This window comes from Vicia villosa, linkage group LG1, assembly GCF_029867415.1.
Source record: "Vicia villosa cultivar HV-30 ecotype Madison, WI linkage group LG1, Vvil1.0, whole genome shotgun sequence".
Classification (NCBI taxonomy): domain Eukaryota; kingdom Viridiplantae; phylum Streptophyta; class Magnoliopsida; order Fabales; family Fabaceae; genus Vicia; species Vicia villosa.
Window position 1 is genome coordinate 134616489 of NC_081180.1, and position 16580 is coordinate 134633068.

The window sequence follows — 16580 nt, forward strand, 5'->3', positions numbered from 1 at the left end:
TCAATTACAAGATAAAATAACTGAATTGAATCACATGATTGATGCACCCACACACCTTTAAGGTAATCTATCTTATTGCTGCCTTTCGATTAAAAAAATAGTCAAGCCCCTCGGATACGATGATACCTTAGCAAATGTTGCCCTCAAGTTCATTATCATCATCAAAGATCATAAGTCTCTTCGATGTTGCCTACAAATGTATATGATCTGGTCCCTTGATGTTGCCTACGATAAGATGATGATCGTCCCTTTCAAATGCTAAGGTGTCCTCATTGGTTGCCTAAAATGACTATTATATCCTTCTCTGAGACTTCCTACCCTCTTTATGGTATGGATAGCTTTATGGAGAACGATAATTCTCGATGACCCTTTTCAAATCCAATGAATAGACTACCTACCCTCCTCATGGTATGGATAGCCCTTTCAAATAAAAGACTTAAAGAACAAGAAAGATCCAATCTTAGGATAGGTTCTCTTAATTGCTTGCTCAATTCAAAAATCAAAATGCTTTTCACACCTCCTATTTCAAAATGATTTCCAAAAGGCTAAACTTACTTACAAGTTAAAGTCCTTATTCAAAATCTTTTCTAATCACACACTACATCTTTTTCAAACAAATCAGACAAAGTGAGCTAAGCAATTAAGATCCCATGTATAACCTACCCCCCGAACTCAAAATCTCTTGCAAAGGTCTTTCCTATTCTTTTTGCCTTTCCAATTGTATAAAATAAAAGTCAGTGGCGACTCTTGCTATCTGCATAATTTTTAAAAAGTCAGTTCTCCCACCGTATTACAATTACATTGAAGAAAAGATGACATATGGGCCACTTGACAGTATGATGCGAGAAGTCCCTCACAGGATTCCAAAGCACAATCGTGACCTGTACATATCAGCAAAGTATGAAGATAACATTTTAACAGATGTGTTGGTAGACGTTGGTTCATCTCTGAACATTATGCCATGGAGCACCTTGGAAAGTTTATCCTATCAAGGGGCACCTTTTATGACAAATGGGGTTAGCATATTGACATTTGAAGGGTTCCCGCGCACTGTGATTGGAGAGATTGATCTACCTATCTGCATCGGACCTCGTGATTTTGACGTCACCTTTTAAGTGATGGAAATTTATCCTGCTTACAGTTGTTTGTTGGGAAGACCTTGGATTCATAGTGCTAGAGCTGTCTCTTCCACTTTTCACCAGATGTTGAAATACCCTCTGAAGGACAAATTAATAACTGATTATGGAGAGCAGACTATGTTTGTTTGTCAACTATCCTCTGTTCCTAACATTGAAGAAATTACAGCTCAGTTCCAAGCTTTGGGAGTTATTAATCCTGAATACAGAAAGAAAGTCGGTGCATATATTTCATCTTGGAAAGACGCCAAAGAAGTGGTTGCCCAAGGGTCATATGAAGGCTGGGGGCAAGTCATTGAGCTTCCCGCTAACAAGAATAAGAGTGGTCTAGGATTCACATCCTAGAAGTTAAAAGGGAAAGAACCTGAATCAGCAAGCTACAAAAAGACTCTGCATGAGACCTTTCAAAGTGCTGGCTACATCAACCCAGATAAACAAGACATAGCTGCTATCATTGAAGATGTTCCAGTATGTTCAAGCTTCGTGACGCGTAGAGAGGATAACTCCAACTGGACTTCTATCAGCATCTCTTCTGTTGTTCATGAGTCTAAGGAATCTTCTGTCTTTTAAAAAAACCTTTCGCTCTGCCCAAGGCGAAAGAGTAATGTGTCGGGATGTTTAAAATAATTCATTTTGTTATGCCCAAGACAAAAGTGAGCTTACGTAGGGTTTTGATTCAAATCATTAATAAAAAAAAATCAATTTTTGCTTCCCTTTTGTCTATCGTTTATCTTGCAAAATATTGTTTTTAAAATTAAAAGATTTGAAACAAATTCAAAGTTGTTTTTTAAAATAAATGAAAAAGGTAGAACATTTTCTTAAAACTCTTGAATACAGAGGTGAATGTTGACCCTGACTCCCCAGAAGAGTTGGTTCTCGAAGGGAGAAACGAAAACACCAATAGATTTTATCCCCACAGAGCAGCTAGGTCTTGACACAAGTTGTCTCCAGCCAAAGATGAGTTTTCTTCTCGAAATGTGTTCCCCTTTTCAACAGGTTTTCTTCTCGGAATGAATCCTTTGATAATAAAGATTGATTTGAAGAGTATTCTCTTTCCCATCAAGATTTGCATCCCTGACAGAAGATGTTATTGACGATCGGGCGAGTATATACCCTGGTGTTGTCATTCCCCAGTGTGGTCATCTTATTATATGTTTGTTTTTTCAGTATGCACATAACACTCACTTATGCACTCATGCATTCATGCATCATATATTCATACGTATCATTTGCATCTTGTTGATATGATAAGATTATTATTCCCCAAGCAATGTCTTTACTCCTTCCACTTAAACGTCAGCTTTAGGCAGAAAGACCCATATCCTTGTATTTCCCCGATGAGTTTGTTCCTCATGGGAAGATCTTGTTTTAGCTTATTCACCTATCTGTAGATAGGATGAACCCCCATTTTTAAGCTTGTTCCTCGATGGGAAGTGTCTTGTTTGGTGTTTCATTCCAACTCTGCCTTGGTTTGAACTTTCTCTCCAGCAGATAGGATTATTTGGATCAGCAAATCCTGGATTCTCATAGTGCATTTATTTTGCACAGTTGAAAACCTGATACTTTTAAACATGAACCTGTTTGTGGTTCCCTAGAAAGTTGGATTTGTATCCCCCGCAGTTGTTATTGGAGTTATTACCCGACAACAAGTAATGGTCTCTTTATTTGAGCAGCTTGTATATCCCATATTTCCTTCTCGAAAGAAGATGATAGTTTCTATGGAGAAATCAAAGAAGCTTATGAATGGTTGCCCTCTCCAACGTCGAGACAGTTCATGTTGAAACTATTATGAATAGTTGGTCTCTCCAGCGTCAAGACAGTTCATGTTAAAAATTACTATGAATGGTTGGTCTCTCCAGCGTCGAGACAGTTCATGTTAAAGATTATTATGAATGGTTGATCTCTCCACCGTCAAGACAGTTCATGTTAAAGATTATTATGAATGGTTGGTCTCTCCAGCGTCGAGACAGTTTATGTTTAAGATTATTATGAATTGTTGGTCTCTCTAGCGTCGAGACAATTCATGTTGAAGCTATTATGAATGGCCGGTCTCTCCAACGTCGAGATAGTTCATGATTAAAGTTGGTTTTATCCCTTTGTGAATGGTGAGTCTCCCCAGCGTATGAGACAGTTCATTAAGAAAACCCATTAATTTCTTTCCCAAGCAGGTGAAAAACCACCCATGAGAAAAGTAAACCTTGTTATGTGAGAATCCATAGCTTGGTGCTGTATCTTTGTCAATACGAGAGAATCTGTAACTAACCCCCTTTTGTTCTGAGAGAATCCAGAACCCCTTTTCACCGTACTCTGAAAATTTTGTGTCAGGGACTGTTCATTACATATCCCTAATATATATGTTTCCTTCCTCCCAATTTAAAGGAAGGATGTTATTTGTTTGTTTATTCCATGTAAAAATTAAAAAAATACGTTGCTTTCATATCATGCATGTGGGCTCTCAGGGTCCAAAATTGTGCTATCTTTTGTATTTAAGTCCAACATACCGTTCTGAGACGAAGATTCCATCTTCCCCTCATCAGGTATCAGGAAGTTAAATAGGAGCAGCTGTTGTACCCCAATTTTTGAACACTGAGATCCCACCATATCTTAAATATTAGGATCATCATTATCATCATAATCATCATGCATTTATCATTTACTAACAAAAAATACAAAAAATTGTTGTTTGTTGCTTGTGTCCCAAGACAGGAGACTGATCAGGAAGAGACTAGGCAAATTAGGGATTTGAGGCCCACAAATGAATTCAACATTATTATATGATTCAAAGGATTCTCCAATCAATATCAAGGTCCAAGGATGGTTCAATGCAAGATCAATCACCTTCAAGTTCATCAAAAGTTCCAATTAGGGTTTTTGACCTAATTCCACTAGAGGGTTGACTTTTAATCAGAACATGGTTCCAAGACTCAAACTATGATTCAAGGACATCCAAATCAACATTATAATCCATTCACATCATTCATTTGAATAGAAGACCTTGATTCATAAGAAAATCACAAAATTGCAGTTCATCTGGAAAAAGTCAACTATGCAAGTCAACCTTTGACTTTTGAGAAAAATGGTCTACTATGGACTTTTAAGGATCCAAATCATCATCATATGGATATTGAAGACATTTGATCAAAGAAAATTCAAAGAATTCATCAAGAATCAAAAAGTCAACAAAAAGTCAAAATTAGGGTTTTAAGTGATTTTTAACCTAATTTTGGTAACTTCAAATTTTGCCTACAAACTCAAAAATCTCCAAACATGAAAGTTGTAGATCTTGATAAAACAATCAACTTATCACAATGCAACTTTTGGCTAAAAGTGATTATTTTGAGAGATTTTGGATTAAGAAGGATTATGTTCAAAAGACTTAGAAAAATTCTAAGTGTTTTCACCTAGTTTTTTCTTAACTTTAAGGCCTTTTTTCTCCATGATCCAAAAAGAGTTTGAGGAAACTTTCAACAAGTGGATTATAGTATGTAGCAAGGGCTTTCCAAAGAGATCACTAGCATTAAAATCCATGGCTTGATCAATGAGATATGATTTTGTGAAGAAGGCACCATGAACACTTGAATTCAAGAATGAAGATGAAGAAGTTATGAACAAAACTTGTTCAAATTTGAAAGATTCCTTGCTTGCAGCCCCTTTAACTTGTTCCAAGCACCATAATCAGTAGATTACACTTGTTTTTGAGCTATGATCCAAGTGTTTAAGACATTATCCAAGTGATCATTCCATTAATGGCATAAAGATCACACTTCCATTTTGAAAAAGAGGCTTTAATCACAACAACTCTTCTCTTGAGCCACAACAATGTTTCTTCTGCAGCAAAATCATTTCAAATGCCACAAGCAACCTCTCTAAGATCAGATCAAAGTCTCCCAAGCATGCTTAAAGCATTGTACCTTCCATGGGAAAACCAAAAATCCCATTTCTTCACAAACAAGCAAGATGGTACCAAAGTCACATGGGAGCTTAAAACTCTGAGTTTTTTCCCTCAACAAACCCTAATTCTTGCCTATAAATAGAGGGAATTGACCATTGCATCAAACACTCAAAATTTCTCCAAGTCACCCTTGATTCTAAACTTCTCATTTTGTGTCATTTCCATTTTTCAAGTCATTTTTGGAAGTTTTTGGAAGTAAACCAACCCTTCCAACAACTTCCAAACATCATTTGGAAGCTATTGATCACCTCCAAACACTTCTAAAAAACCTTTAACAAAAAATCACATTTTTAACCTCCATTAAAGGTCTTTTTAAGGTCTTAACCTTCCAAAATTCAAACCAAACACTTACCAACCAAATCAACCTTTCAAATAGCTTCTATTTATCATATAGAAGCTATTCATAACCCTCAAACACTCAACAAAAGCCTTGAGCCATAAACCATTTTTCAAAACTCCATTAAAGCACTTCCTTGTACCAAACTTGTCAAAATCAATTTGGCTCGTGCGTTTTCAGGCCTTTTGTGTTGGATACCTTCTAAACATCATTTAGAAGCTATCCAAACACCTATTTTGGATCTGTAACACCTTGAACCTTGAGTTCTAGGCATAACTTTTTCCATTTGTAGGTGGTATCGAGTTTGAAGAAGGAGAGGTGATCAACCCATTCTAAGTGCCCAGAAAGCTTCATTGGACATCACTGAAGGATTCCAAATTGTTGCATCATCTCTGTAGCACCTCTAACACAAGTCACGATCCCCATTTTCAAAGGTATCAAACTCAAACTTTGGCATATTTGTAGAGGCATTGTTCTGACTGGTTCTTTTTATCAATGCACTCATAATCATGTAGGGAATAATAGCCCTAAGGTTTTAGGGCTTAATTGTTTGATCCAAGAGTTTAATTTAAAAAATGATTTTTAGGGTTCATATGCGTTTCTGAAAAATTCATGAGTTTGATTGAATTTAAGTTTTTGTTAATTGCATGGTTGAAATCGTGATTAAAATCAGCGCATGTTAGTGTTTTAGTTTTTTAAATTTGATTAAGTTTTGATGAAATCAGAATCATGCCATTGATGATGACGTTGTTCTTCTTCAACGAAGAAGATGATGTCTGGGTGGAGGGAATTTTGAATTTCTGAAATTTGTTTTATTTTAAGTTGATTGGTGTATGTTCACTTACGAATTCATCGTAATAGCTCACTTGGTAACAATGCTTGTACTTAGCGTGTCTCAATGGTCTGGGGTTCGAATCCCCCTCGCCCCAGACTTTTTGTGAATTATTTTGCACTTTTCATTAAGGGTCTATCTTCAAATATTATGTGTTGGATGCGCCTTATGATCAACTGCAAGCAGCTGACCCAGTGGTTAAGCTTTTGACTTGTAACCTTGAGGGAGTGGGTTCAAGCCTTGGCTCCCACAAATCCTTAATTTTTATCACTTGTTTCTTTAATTATTATTAAAACTTCAAAATATTATTAAAAATAGGAAATTTAATCTTTTTAACTCCTTCTTTTTTATGTGATTTATTTATTTTATGTATTTTCATACTATGTTAAAAAATCCCAAAAATATTTAATATTTCTTTATTTAAAAATTAATCCAAAACATGTCTTTTATATTGAAAAATCAACTAAAAAATCATTTTGTTTTGATAATTTTTTCAAAGAACTTTGTGTATGTCTTTGTAAATATTTGTTTAGGGTTAGAATAGGATATCTTTGACCTCTTCATGTACTCTTAGACCATTTCTATTAAAGAAATTGGTATTTAACAATTAAAATCAATTAGGTTTAGGTGTTTATGATTAAACCCTAATTTGAAACCCTAATTCAAAAACCCTAGGTTTAAAACCCTAACCCAAAAAGAAACATGTTGATCTTTGTTTACCCATGATTAATTAAGCTTGTTATCTTGTATATACTTGTTGATTTAAACCTTATTTTGTACTTAATTGTTATTTTAACCATTATCTTGTTAATTTCTCATATGTGTTATCTTTCTAACCTCATGTTTATTCATCATATCAATCATTCATCATTCATACATGAGTTTGAATCCAAGGACTTAGATACATCCATCTCTCTTATTTGTTGATTATCATACTCACTTATTTGTTCTTGTGTCACATGATATCACACACACACACTTGAGGTGTTCGTTGTTGATTGTTTAAGTTTGTTATTTTGTCCAAAAGGATGGGAATGATATTGACTAAAATTGTCAAGGTACTCAAACTCCCTTCCCAATCTCTTTTGTATTGTGTTTAAAAGTATTGTTAAAGCTTTTACCTTGTCTTTTAAAATGGTTTTGTTTTGTTAAAGCTTAACCAAATCCTTTTGTTTTTGAAACCTTGGTACTAAAGAATAGAATTATTCCCGGTGAAACTATTCTTAGTCCATTGACCTTGTATTGTTAAAGCTAGGTCTTTTGTTTTAAAACCTTGGTGTTAAGAGAAGAATTATTCCCGGTGAAACTTCTCCTAACCCATTGACCTAAGTAATTTAAAGCTTAACCTTTTAAACTTATTAGGTATTTTAAAGCCTAATCCTTTTTCAAAATGTTTTGTTAAGTATTGGTAAAGATTAACACCCAAAAAGATTTTGGCCACTTTGACCCCCTTTTTTATTTTCCTTTTAAGGGGAACTGTAAAAGCTCTGACTTCCCTTTTCTTTAAAAGGGGTATGTAGTCCTAAGATGCGATGTCTTATCGAGCTCACTTTTAAAAAAAATTATTTTTCCATCCCACCCTCCATTTTAAACAAGTTCACATATGTTTCATATGCATGTACAAACAAACAATAACATTTTCAAAGAGGTTCCCATGGAGTACCATGGATCTGAGGGGTGCTTAAAACCTTCCCCTTGTATAACAAACCCCCTTACCCAAATATCTGATAAGTTTATTAGTTTTGATTTTAAAAACTTCTGTGGGTTTTATTCGCTCTTTCTCCCATTCCTTTTGGAAACAATAAAGCGCGGTGGCGACTCTGTTTAAAACAAAATGAGCTAAGTCTTTTCCATGGCTTTAGTCTCACCAATTTCACCGCTACACCCTCCACTTCCTCCCGTGGTACCCGACTGCGTCCTCGACCCCTCGTAGCCTGCTCAGCTCTCTCGTGCCGAGCGGAAGCAGTTTGGCTTGGCCTTCCGAGTCTAATTCTGTTTGGGTTCTCACCCATTTTTTTGGAAAAAAACAGTACTTAAAGGGAAGAAAGAAGAACAGGTTCGAAAAGATTAAAAAAAACAACTCAGGCATAATTTCCAAAGTTCATCTCTAAAACTCCTTAAAGGTGTTTTCCGTTATGCACTTCCGATAACACCTGTGACTGTCATTTTGTGACCTTCAACCTAAATCCCCCAAAGATGCAATTTTCACACCAAAATAGCCATATTTTACAAGTTATACTTCAACCTATTTAATTTAAATGATTCTAAACAACTTATTATCCACATATAAAGTAGTACAAGGGATTCAGAGAAATTTACTCAAATTTGGAGCTTTATGAGTTGTTGAGATGTGTTTAAATAAGGAGTTGAAATGAGTTGTAATGAGTAGAAATTAGTTGAAATGAGTTTTGAAAGTAGAGATTGTGGGGTTTTGGGGTGTTTGGGTGTTTGAGTTTTTAAAAAAACAGAATGAGGGGTTTATGTCGTTGGTCAGTTGTATATACCCTAATTCAGATATGCATCTCCGAAAAGCCCCAAAACTTTAAAAAATGGGTTTATTCGAAAATGCATCTCTGAAACACCCCTGATTTTGACAAAAAAGGTGTTTCTGAGATGCATCTCTAAAAACATCCCTAACAAAATGAAATGTGGTGCGTTTGGAGATGTATCTCCGAATTCAGAGGTTAAAATGAGAATTTCGCCAGAGACCCTTAAGATAGTTAAGGGGTGTACAAAGAAATTTCCCTTATTAGTTTTGATGCTTTTTTATCATTGTTAATGACTTAATGGGCCAAGAATTAGGCCCTACGAACTACTTATGCATACACCATATATTTACAACTTGCACCTCCCCTTGTTTTACATTATTTTTAGCTTTTATTTTATTCATAATCATTTAATCGCCAACCAAAATTTGGAAAACTTGTGAGGAGCCCTCTATGGCCATTTTGGCTCATTTATGTGTTCAAGTATGTGCGCTTGTTAGAATTAGGCAGGCTACAAGAAAAATTTCAAATTGATCTATCAGATAGATTTTATTTCATGAATAATTAAAGTATAATATGTACCGCTTTCTTCATTTTATTTTTTAATCAAATATCAGATGTAAATGATTAATTTGGTGTATGCCTCTTTTTTCTTGAGTGTTCGGATACAAGCATGTGACATGTTTTTCGAGCATTTGTCTTTCGTTCAAAAAATACAATAATTAAAAAATTTGCGTTCATTCCTTAATCGGACAAAAAAAATATTAATTGGATGTATAACTTGCCATTGGGATGCTTGTCTTCCGTCAAGGAATCGTGTCCTAATTCGTCTCTTTTTTTAAAATCAAATTGGATGAAAAAGGGACTTAATGGATGCAACTACAACCAATCAAATCTATTATTCACCCGTGCGCGACCATGCATTTTTTTTATCAGACATTTACCGTCCAAGCGTGAGTCTTTTATTTCAAACAGCAATTATCGCCCAACGCGAATCTTTTTCAATTAATGAGTCTTTTTACCACTCAAACCCGCCTAAACTCATTTTCACCACTACATTCAACCAACATACTAATTTTTTTCTACCCAGAACTACGTAGCTTTAAATTCCTCTGGATATACGTAGGAGCGAGATCTAAAGTCTCGTCAAGGACCCTAATTAAAAACTTATTTTCCCCCTTTATTCCTTTTCGTAAGTATGGCATAATAGTTAGAAGAATTAAAAATACCTTAGGATAAAAATCTTATTCGTAAAGTTGATTAAACGGTTCCCGTTGGATATAACGGATGCCACGAAGTGCTAATACCTTCCCGGCCCATAACCGACTTCCGATTTTGGTTGTGATGACCATAATTTTGGTTGTGATGACCATAATTTGTTCTTTTAGGATTTTATTGATGTTTCCCCTTTAAAAATAAACTTTAATGGAGACTTCATTAAGTTCCGAGCGATCATTCTCTCAGCTATTTTTCGTGCCGCGACAGTCACCATCTCCAAAAATAAATAAATAAATAAATAAATGATAAGGAAAAGTTCAATGCTTGAGTACGTGATTTGGTAATTATGGTAGTGGTTTGTTAATTATGGTAGAAGAGATGAAGAAAAATAGTTTCTCCAAGGAATGTAAAATGTATGTGAAAAGAAAAAAGAGAATAGCCACCTCAAGTGAGAAAAATCGATTTACACGATATATTGTAGTTTTCAGTATCAAAATTTCACATAATTTTTTCAATAATAAAATTCATAAGAGCCACCTCTTACAATGTATCTCTCTTAAAATATCACTTTATTAATATTCATTATTGTTTTGAAATTCAAATTGATTATTTTCTACGTTAAAAAGAAACTCATTAGTAATGCAATATTCATGATTCATGGAGGTAAGTACATATATATACCTACATAGACACACATAATTGGTTTGTAATTCTTCCATTTTTCTTCATGTATACCATAATATAACTGATCTCTTATACATGTAACATGTAATATATCATAGATCAAAGATTGTATACACAATATATTGCTTATTCCTTCTTCATCATTCATACCATTTGAAGTGTTTTCACTATTTCTTCCTCTTCATTTTCTTGTTCCGGAGAGATCTTGCTATCTGTAGAGTGTTGTTTGGATTTGTCACACTTGGTCACTGCTGGTTTGTATTTACCTAAATCTGATAATTCTTCAACACATTTTACAATGTCTTCCACGCGTGCTACGATTTCGGTAAGCAAAGAAACCATGGTGACCACTTGAATAATATCCATTATTGGAATATCCATTTTTGCATCATCTTTATTTTGTGTGTTTGGATAAGATTTTAACAAATTTTGTAGCTCTTGAGATGCACTATTCATCTCTATCACCAAAATATCAAGTTTGTTGGATTTTGTCATACTCTTTATTGTCAGTGCTAACTCTCTCAAAACATTTGCAGAGATGTCACCAACTTGCATGGAAGTTTTGCTCATAATCTTCCTTATGTCGTTTGAGCTCTGCAAAAAATCATTAGAGAATATTATTTTTACTATATAGGCTTTGTTTGGTAAAAATAACTGGTAGCTGATAAGCATCGTGATATATTTACCTTGTTTTCTGAATGTATGCATCCGATAAGAGCATCAACGCACGAAGCACATCGACGCATTGTGGCTCCGATTTTAAGATATTGTTTCCATGGATGACGAAAATTGAATCTTCCATGTGCAGGCTCCCATCTAGCCAAATTGGCCTGAGATTAATCAATGATATTATTTTAGTCACATTCAAAAAATTATCATGAGTTAAGGTATTGTACTATTTGTACATAAGTTAATATCTTCCATATTTATATTTTATACCAATGATTCTTCTGTTGCTTTGGAGTTTAGCACACATTTGTAACCCATCATCTTTTTGTTAGACTCTTCAGTTGCAGTTTGGGCTTCAAAGTACTGAGCCACACAACCTGAATTAAGCACATACACACATAAAAATTATGTTCAATAATTTGTATAGTTGTGCATGCATGGGACTGTATGAAAAAAGTTTTGATATTTAAACTGACCTTGCAAGGAGTTTGCGAGTTTGTCGAGGTTTCCGGTGATTAAAACATAGAGTTCGAGGCCAGCCCAAACCGGCCGAACAGTCGTGCTAACGATTATGCACAACGAAGTTCCGATTATAATAGTCGAAATTCTTTGTTGTGCCATGTTAAACAGCTCGTCAATTCGATAACCAGATACCGAAACTAAACTGAAAGTTAAGATGAATATCATAGCACCATAATCAAAACGAGCTTTAATGGTTGGTATGAATCTTGAGAATGTGGCTGCAGATGCTGTAAACATAGATCAAATAACATGCAATCAGTTAAGATCCATAGTGTGTAATAATCACCTTATACATTTAATTGTGTACATAATAATAATAATATTATACCTAATAGAAAGAGTGACACTCCAACAATTATAGGTTCCCATTGATCTCCTGCTCTACTAGCAACCCAATGTACACCAAGGGCTAGAAGCCCAGCAAGAGTAGTTCCACAAATTCTGTTGATACTTTTATATATTGTAGCACCTGCAAATTTAACATATAGAATTAGCCTATAGATATATACATATAAAAGGTTTCATAATTTTATCGACGGTAGCGCTACGTACCGGCCGTGTACTCGAAGACGACGATCACGGTCATGACGGCCCACATAGCATTTCTCCCAACTCCATCATACAAAGGCTTTAGATAGTAGAAAAGTGAGACAGCTGTGAGTGCTATTCCTACTTTCAAACAATGGATGAATTTCCTTGGATCATTCACACCAATATCCCAAGCTTTCTTAAAAAAATTGCACAGCTTGAAATAAAAACTTGTTATAAATGTCCACATGCTGCAAGAAACAACAGCTCTTTTCCATGGACCATCTTCAACTTTGATCCTCCATTCAACTTCTTTTGGCACTCCCTTGTCATTAGTCATCTTTAGTTGATATACTAAAGCTAGCTATGTGAAATTTGTTTGTGTAAATTCCAGCTATGTGAAATATGTTGCTGGAATAGTTATGTCAAGCACCTTAAACCCAATGATATATGACTAAGTAAAGATTTACCTAAACTTGGAGGAGTGTCATGTGTATTTATATAGAAAAAGAGGCGTGTGGCATGACACAACATAAGGATATTGAATATTAATTAGATTCAAGACGGAATATTCAATTTTTAAGTTTAGTTTAGTTGAAGATAATATAATGTGCTAACTTTTATATAATTTCTATTCTTAGATTAAGATGATGCAAGAGCACAACTAGTTTAGTGCTATCTTTTTTTAGTGTGTTCAAATTGCTTGGACATGGATGATTCTTGTATATTTTGTATAATATAGTATTCCCTCGTGTCAATATAAGGAAGTAAGATCATAATTCATACTAATTAAGAAAAATAGGTAATCTAATTTTATTTGTTTGACTCAATTAAAAATATTGCTGCATTCTCCAATATGTCTAATTATCAAACTTGCATTCTCCAATGTGATTTGAAGACAGTTATGTAATGAACAATGTGATTTGAAGTTTTTTTTTATTTTTAAGACTTGTCGGAGCCATTTGTAATCTGAGTGTTAGTTAGATAATTTGAACACTTTCAATTGTTCCGCTTTGATCAAGAATCACTGATACTGTCACCCTATTCTATTCCATTGTAACAAAGGTAGGTTTGATTTGACGAGGCCATTCAAATTTCTAAGGGTTTGAACTCTGCATGATAGGTGCATACAACGGATTGTTGATATCTAGAATATTGGCATGGTTGATTTTCATGTGTTAATTTATCTCCTAAGCCGAGATCTCTTAAGTCTATTCTTAAGAAATTGAACAAAGAGACATTTAGAAATATTCAACTTAAAGTCACTCAAGCTACTACTAAAGTTAACAAGATACAAAGTTTGATTAATAATATGGAGGGAAAAATTCTAAACTTTTGTTCGATGAGACATTGCAGACAGGTTGATCATCTTAGCTCCATAAATTGTTTCAAAACACAAAAACGAATTTATTAGGAACATACATATTTATGACTGCTTTGGAATTACTTTAGAAACCATAATATTTTGGGAAATAAATACTTTAGAAGTAGTATGGCTTTTGAGATGGACATCATAAAATCTTTTGACACTTTAGATTGACAATATCTTATCAAAGTTCTTGTTCAATTTAGCTTTGATTAAAAGTTTTGTGGTCGGATTCTTACCATTCACTACTCAGTCAAACTATCAATCATGATAAATAGAAAAGTTGCAATACTTTTTCATGCTCTAGAGAAGTGAGGCAAAAAGAGATCCTCTGTCTCTTTTGCTCTTTGTATTATTGAATAGACACTTAGTAAGCAACTATCTATGTATTATTGACATGCATATCAATTGGTACAAGTCAATAACGATCTCCTTCACGAATATAGTCAGAATTATAGTCAACACATCATTCAAAAGTCTAATCTTTATGGTAGAGGTAGTTATGGATCTCGGCTAAAGCATATTGCACATATGCTTGGATTCGTTGTGGGGCATACACCATTTAACTATCTTGGAGTTTTTACACTAAAATGCAAGCCTAGAAGTCATCTTTTTCATATCATAGAAGATGTAATAAGCTAGTTACTTAAAATAGTCATTCCCTTTCTATGTAGGGTTCAAATGCTCTAGTCAATGATACAAGGCATATTTCTGTATAGTCTTAGGATTTATGATTGTTCAATCAATCTTCTTAACAAACTAGATTCTTGCATTAGAAAGTTGTTTACTACATCTTAGAAAGTTATTTTCCCACATTTGTCTAAAGGAGGTCTTGGTCTAAAAGATATTAAGACAATAAACAATGTTGATTGTTAATCTCTTTGTTGGAAATTGTTGACTATCAATAATCAATTATCTTATATACTTATTTGTAGATACTTTAGACATAAAAACTCAATCTTGCATCATTTTTCTTCTTCAATATAGCCTAGCATTAAACATTTATTTTTTCCTTTTTAGAGGATATAGTATATGGCAAATTAGTAATGAGAAGGACATTGATTTATGGACTGACAATTGGTTAGAATACAAAATTAAAGATTTACATCTAGTATTACTATTTTCATGGATATTCAATTTATGCAAATTGCTAAGGTCAATTTAATTATCCAAGACATCAATTGGATCATTACTTATGAGCAATCCGTCTTGTCTCCTCAAATTGTTGAAGACATTTTGAAGATTAACTTGTCATTTGATAATACTACTAGCGATGAACTCATATGGACATGATCACTAAATGATGATCTATCTTTTAAATATGCTTAGAACTATATCAACAAAGTTTACATTGGGCCTTATTGGAGAAAACTCATTTGGCATCCCTACATACCTTCTGCTAAGTCGCTAATGACTTGGAAGGTAATGCATAATATTATTGCAACAGAAGAAAATGTTATTTGAATGGGAACACATATGGTTTCAATGTGTTCTCTCTGCAACCCTGATGTGGGAACTGACTCAATGCTGATTATTCCTGCTTTTTTAATGTGAATATTGTCCTTTGGCGTCTTCTAATTAAATAGAATAATACTTTACACAATATATGTTCCTTAAAATTCAAAATATCATGCATTTTCATAGAGGAAAATGCATGTGCATATAGATCATCTATTGCAAGTTTTTTGACAACATGACACTTGTGAGATTCACTTCCTATTGGTGCTTTTGAAAAAAATTGAGGGATAAGTTAGACATGTCAACTATCATTTTTTGTGGCCATTTTAAGGATTAGGTTTTATGGCTGATCGGTAAAATAGCAAGTGTACTATTTTGCCTCTTGTAATAATAGGGAAAATTCCCCGAATATCGATCTCAGGAACTGTGTAGGAATAATAAGTTCAATTCAAGGTTCAATTAAACAAAAACTTCAATTTGGTTTTGTTTGGTGATTATAACTTAGCGAAAAGTAGGATAAGTAGTGAATGAGATTGACTCTTTAACAGATGTGAGAAACATGCTAGGGATAGTGGATGATTTACTCTGTAACAACTCTAGAATTTCTATTGCAAAAACTTATTTTCAATAATCAATTAATGGTTCTTAAGGTTGTTCGATCCTAAATCCTTAGTGAAAAAACCTTTGATCCTTCATCCTAAACCCTAAGTCCTTAGAAATTTACGATGAAATAAAGCAATTAAGTTATCAAGAATATCCGATTGCTATAAGGTATTCCTAGTCCTAGGTTACATCTATTATAGCATATTCTCCTGAAAGCATTATCAATGATGGTCTAACCTAAATGATAATCATACATCAATTCCATTTTGTCCGAAAGGAAAAGCATTAAAAATATAAAGAGAATAAATTAACAACGAGAAAACATGATTGTTATTGCAATTACAAATTCAGAGTCATTACAAAGTAAAATCAGGGCTACCCCCTAGCATTGGGGGGTTTAGCTACTCATAGTATTCAAAGAAAACAAAATATGGAATAAAGACATTACAAGAAATTGGAGGAGATTGAATCTTCAATTGTTTCCATTCATGAAGATCTTCTTCTCTCCCAAACCCTTGCTTTCTCCAATCTTCTATCGTATTCTCTTCTCTCGTCCCTCAAAAGTCCCCTTCTCCTTACACAAACTTCGTTTAAGTAGCTTCAGTATCAGTCTTAGTGTCAGCAAAAAGTCCAAAGTACTCTTAATTCAAGACAGAGTAAAACAGATCAAAAAGTGAAGTTTCTGTCCGCATCCATCTACACGGGCCGTGTTGATTCACACGAGTGCCCGTGTTGATCTTCCGACTCACGTGGCTTTGAGTTTTGCATCAGGCCCATCAACACAGGTCG

General features: G+C 34.2%; 1 protein-coding gene across 1 annotated transcript; it reads right to left on the reverse strand.

Annotated features, from left to right (window-relative positions):
- Window positions 1-10522: 10522 nt before the first annotated feature.
- On the reverse strand, window positions 10523-12807 carry LOC131617296 (aluminum-activated malate transporter 10-like). Its single transcript, XM_058888618.1, has 6 exons — window positions 12389-12807; window positions 12165-12305; window positions 11791-12063; window positions 11585-11691; window positions 11332-11475; window positions 10523-11239 (listed from the first exon to the last, which is right to left on the reverse strand). Exons 1-6 carry the CDS (start codon window positions 12702-12704, stop codon window positions 10790-10792), a joined length of 1431 nt encoding a protein of 476 aa, XP_058744601.1. The 5' UTR covers window positions 12705-12807; the 3' UTR covers window positions 10523-10789.
- Between the last annotated feature and the right edge of the window lie 3773 nt (window positions 12808-16580).

Coding starts and splice junctions, on each gene's coding strand:
- LOC131617296 (XM_058888618.1), bottom strand. CDS start 12,704: ATGACTAATGACAAGGGAGTGCCAAAAGAAGTTGAATGGAGGATCAAA. Junction 11,692..11,790: donor ACTCGCAAACTCCTTGCAAG/GTCAGTTTAAAT, acceptor TGCTTAATTCAG/GTTGTGTGGCTCAGTACTTT. Junction 11,476..11,584: donor AAGCAACAGAAGAATCATTG/GTATAAAATATA, acceptor GATTAATCTCAG/GCCAATTTGGCTAGATGGGA.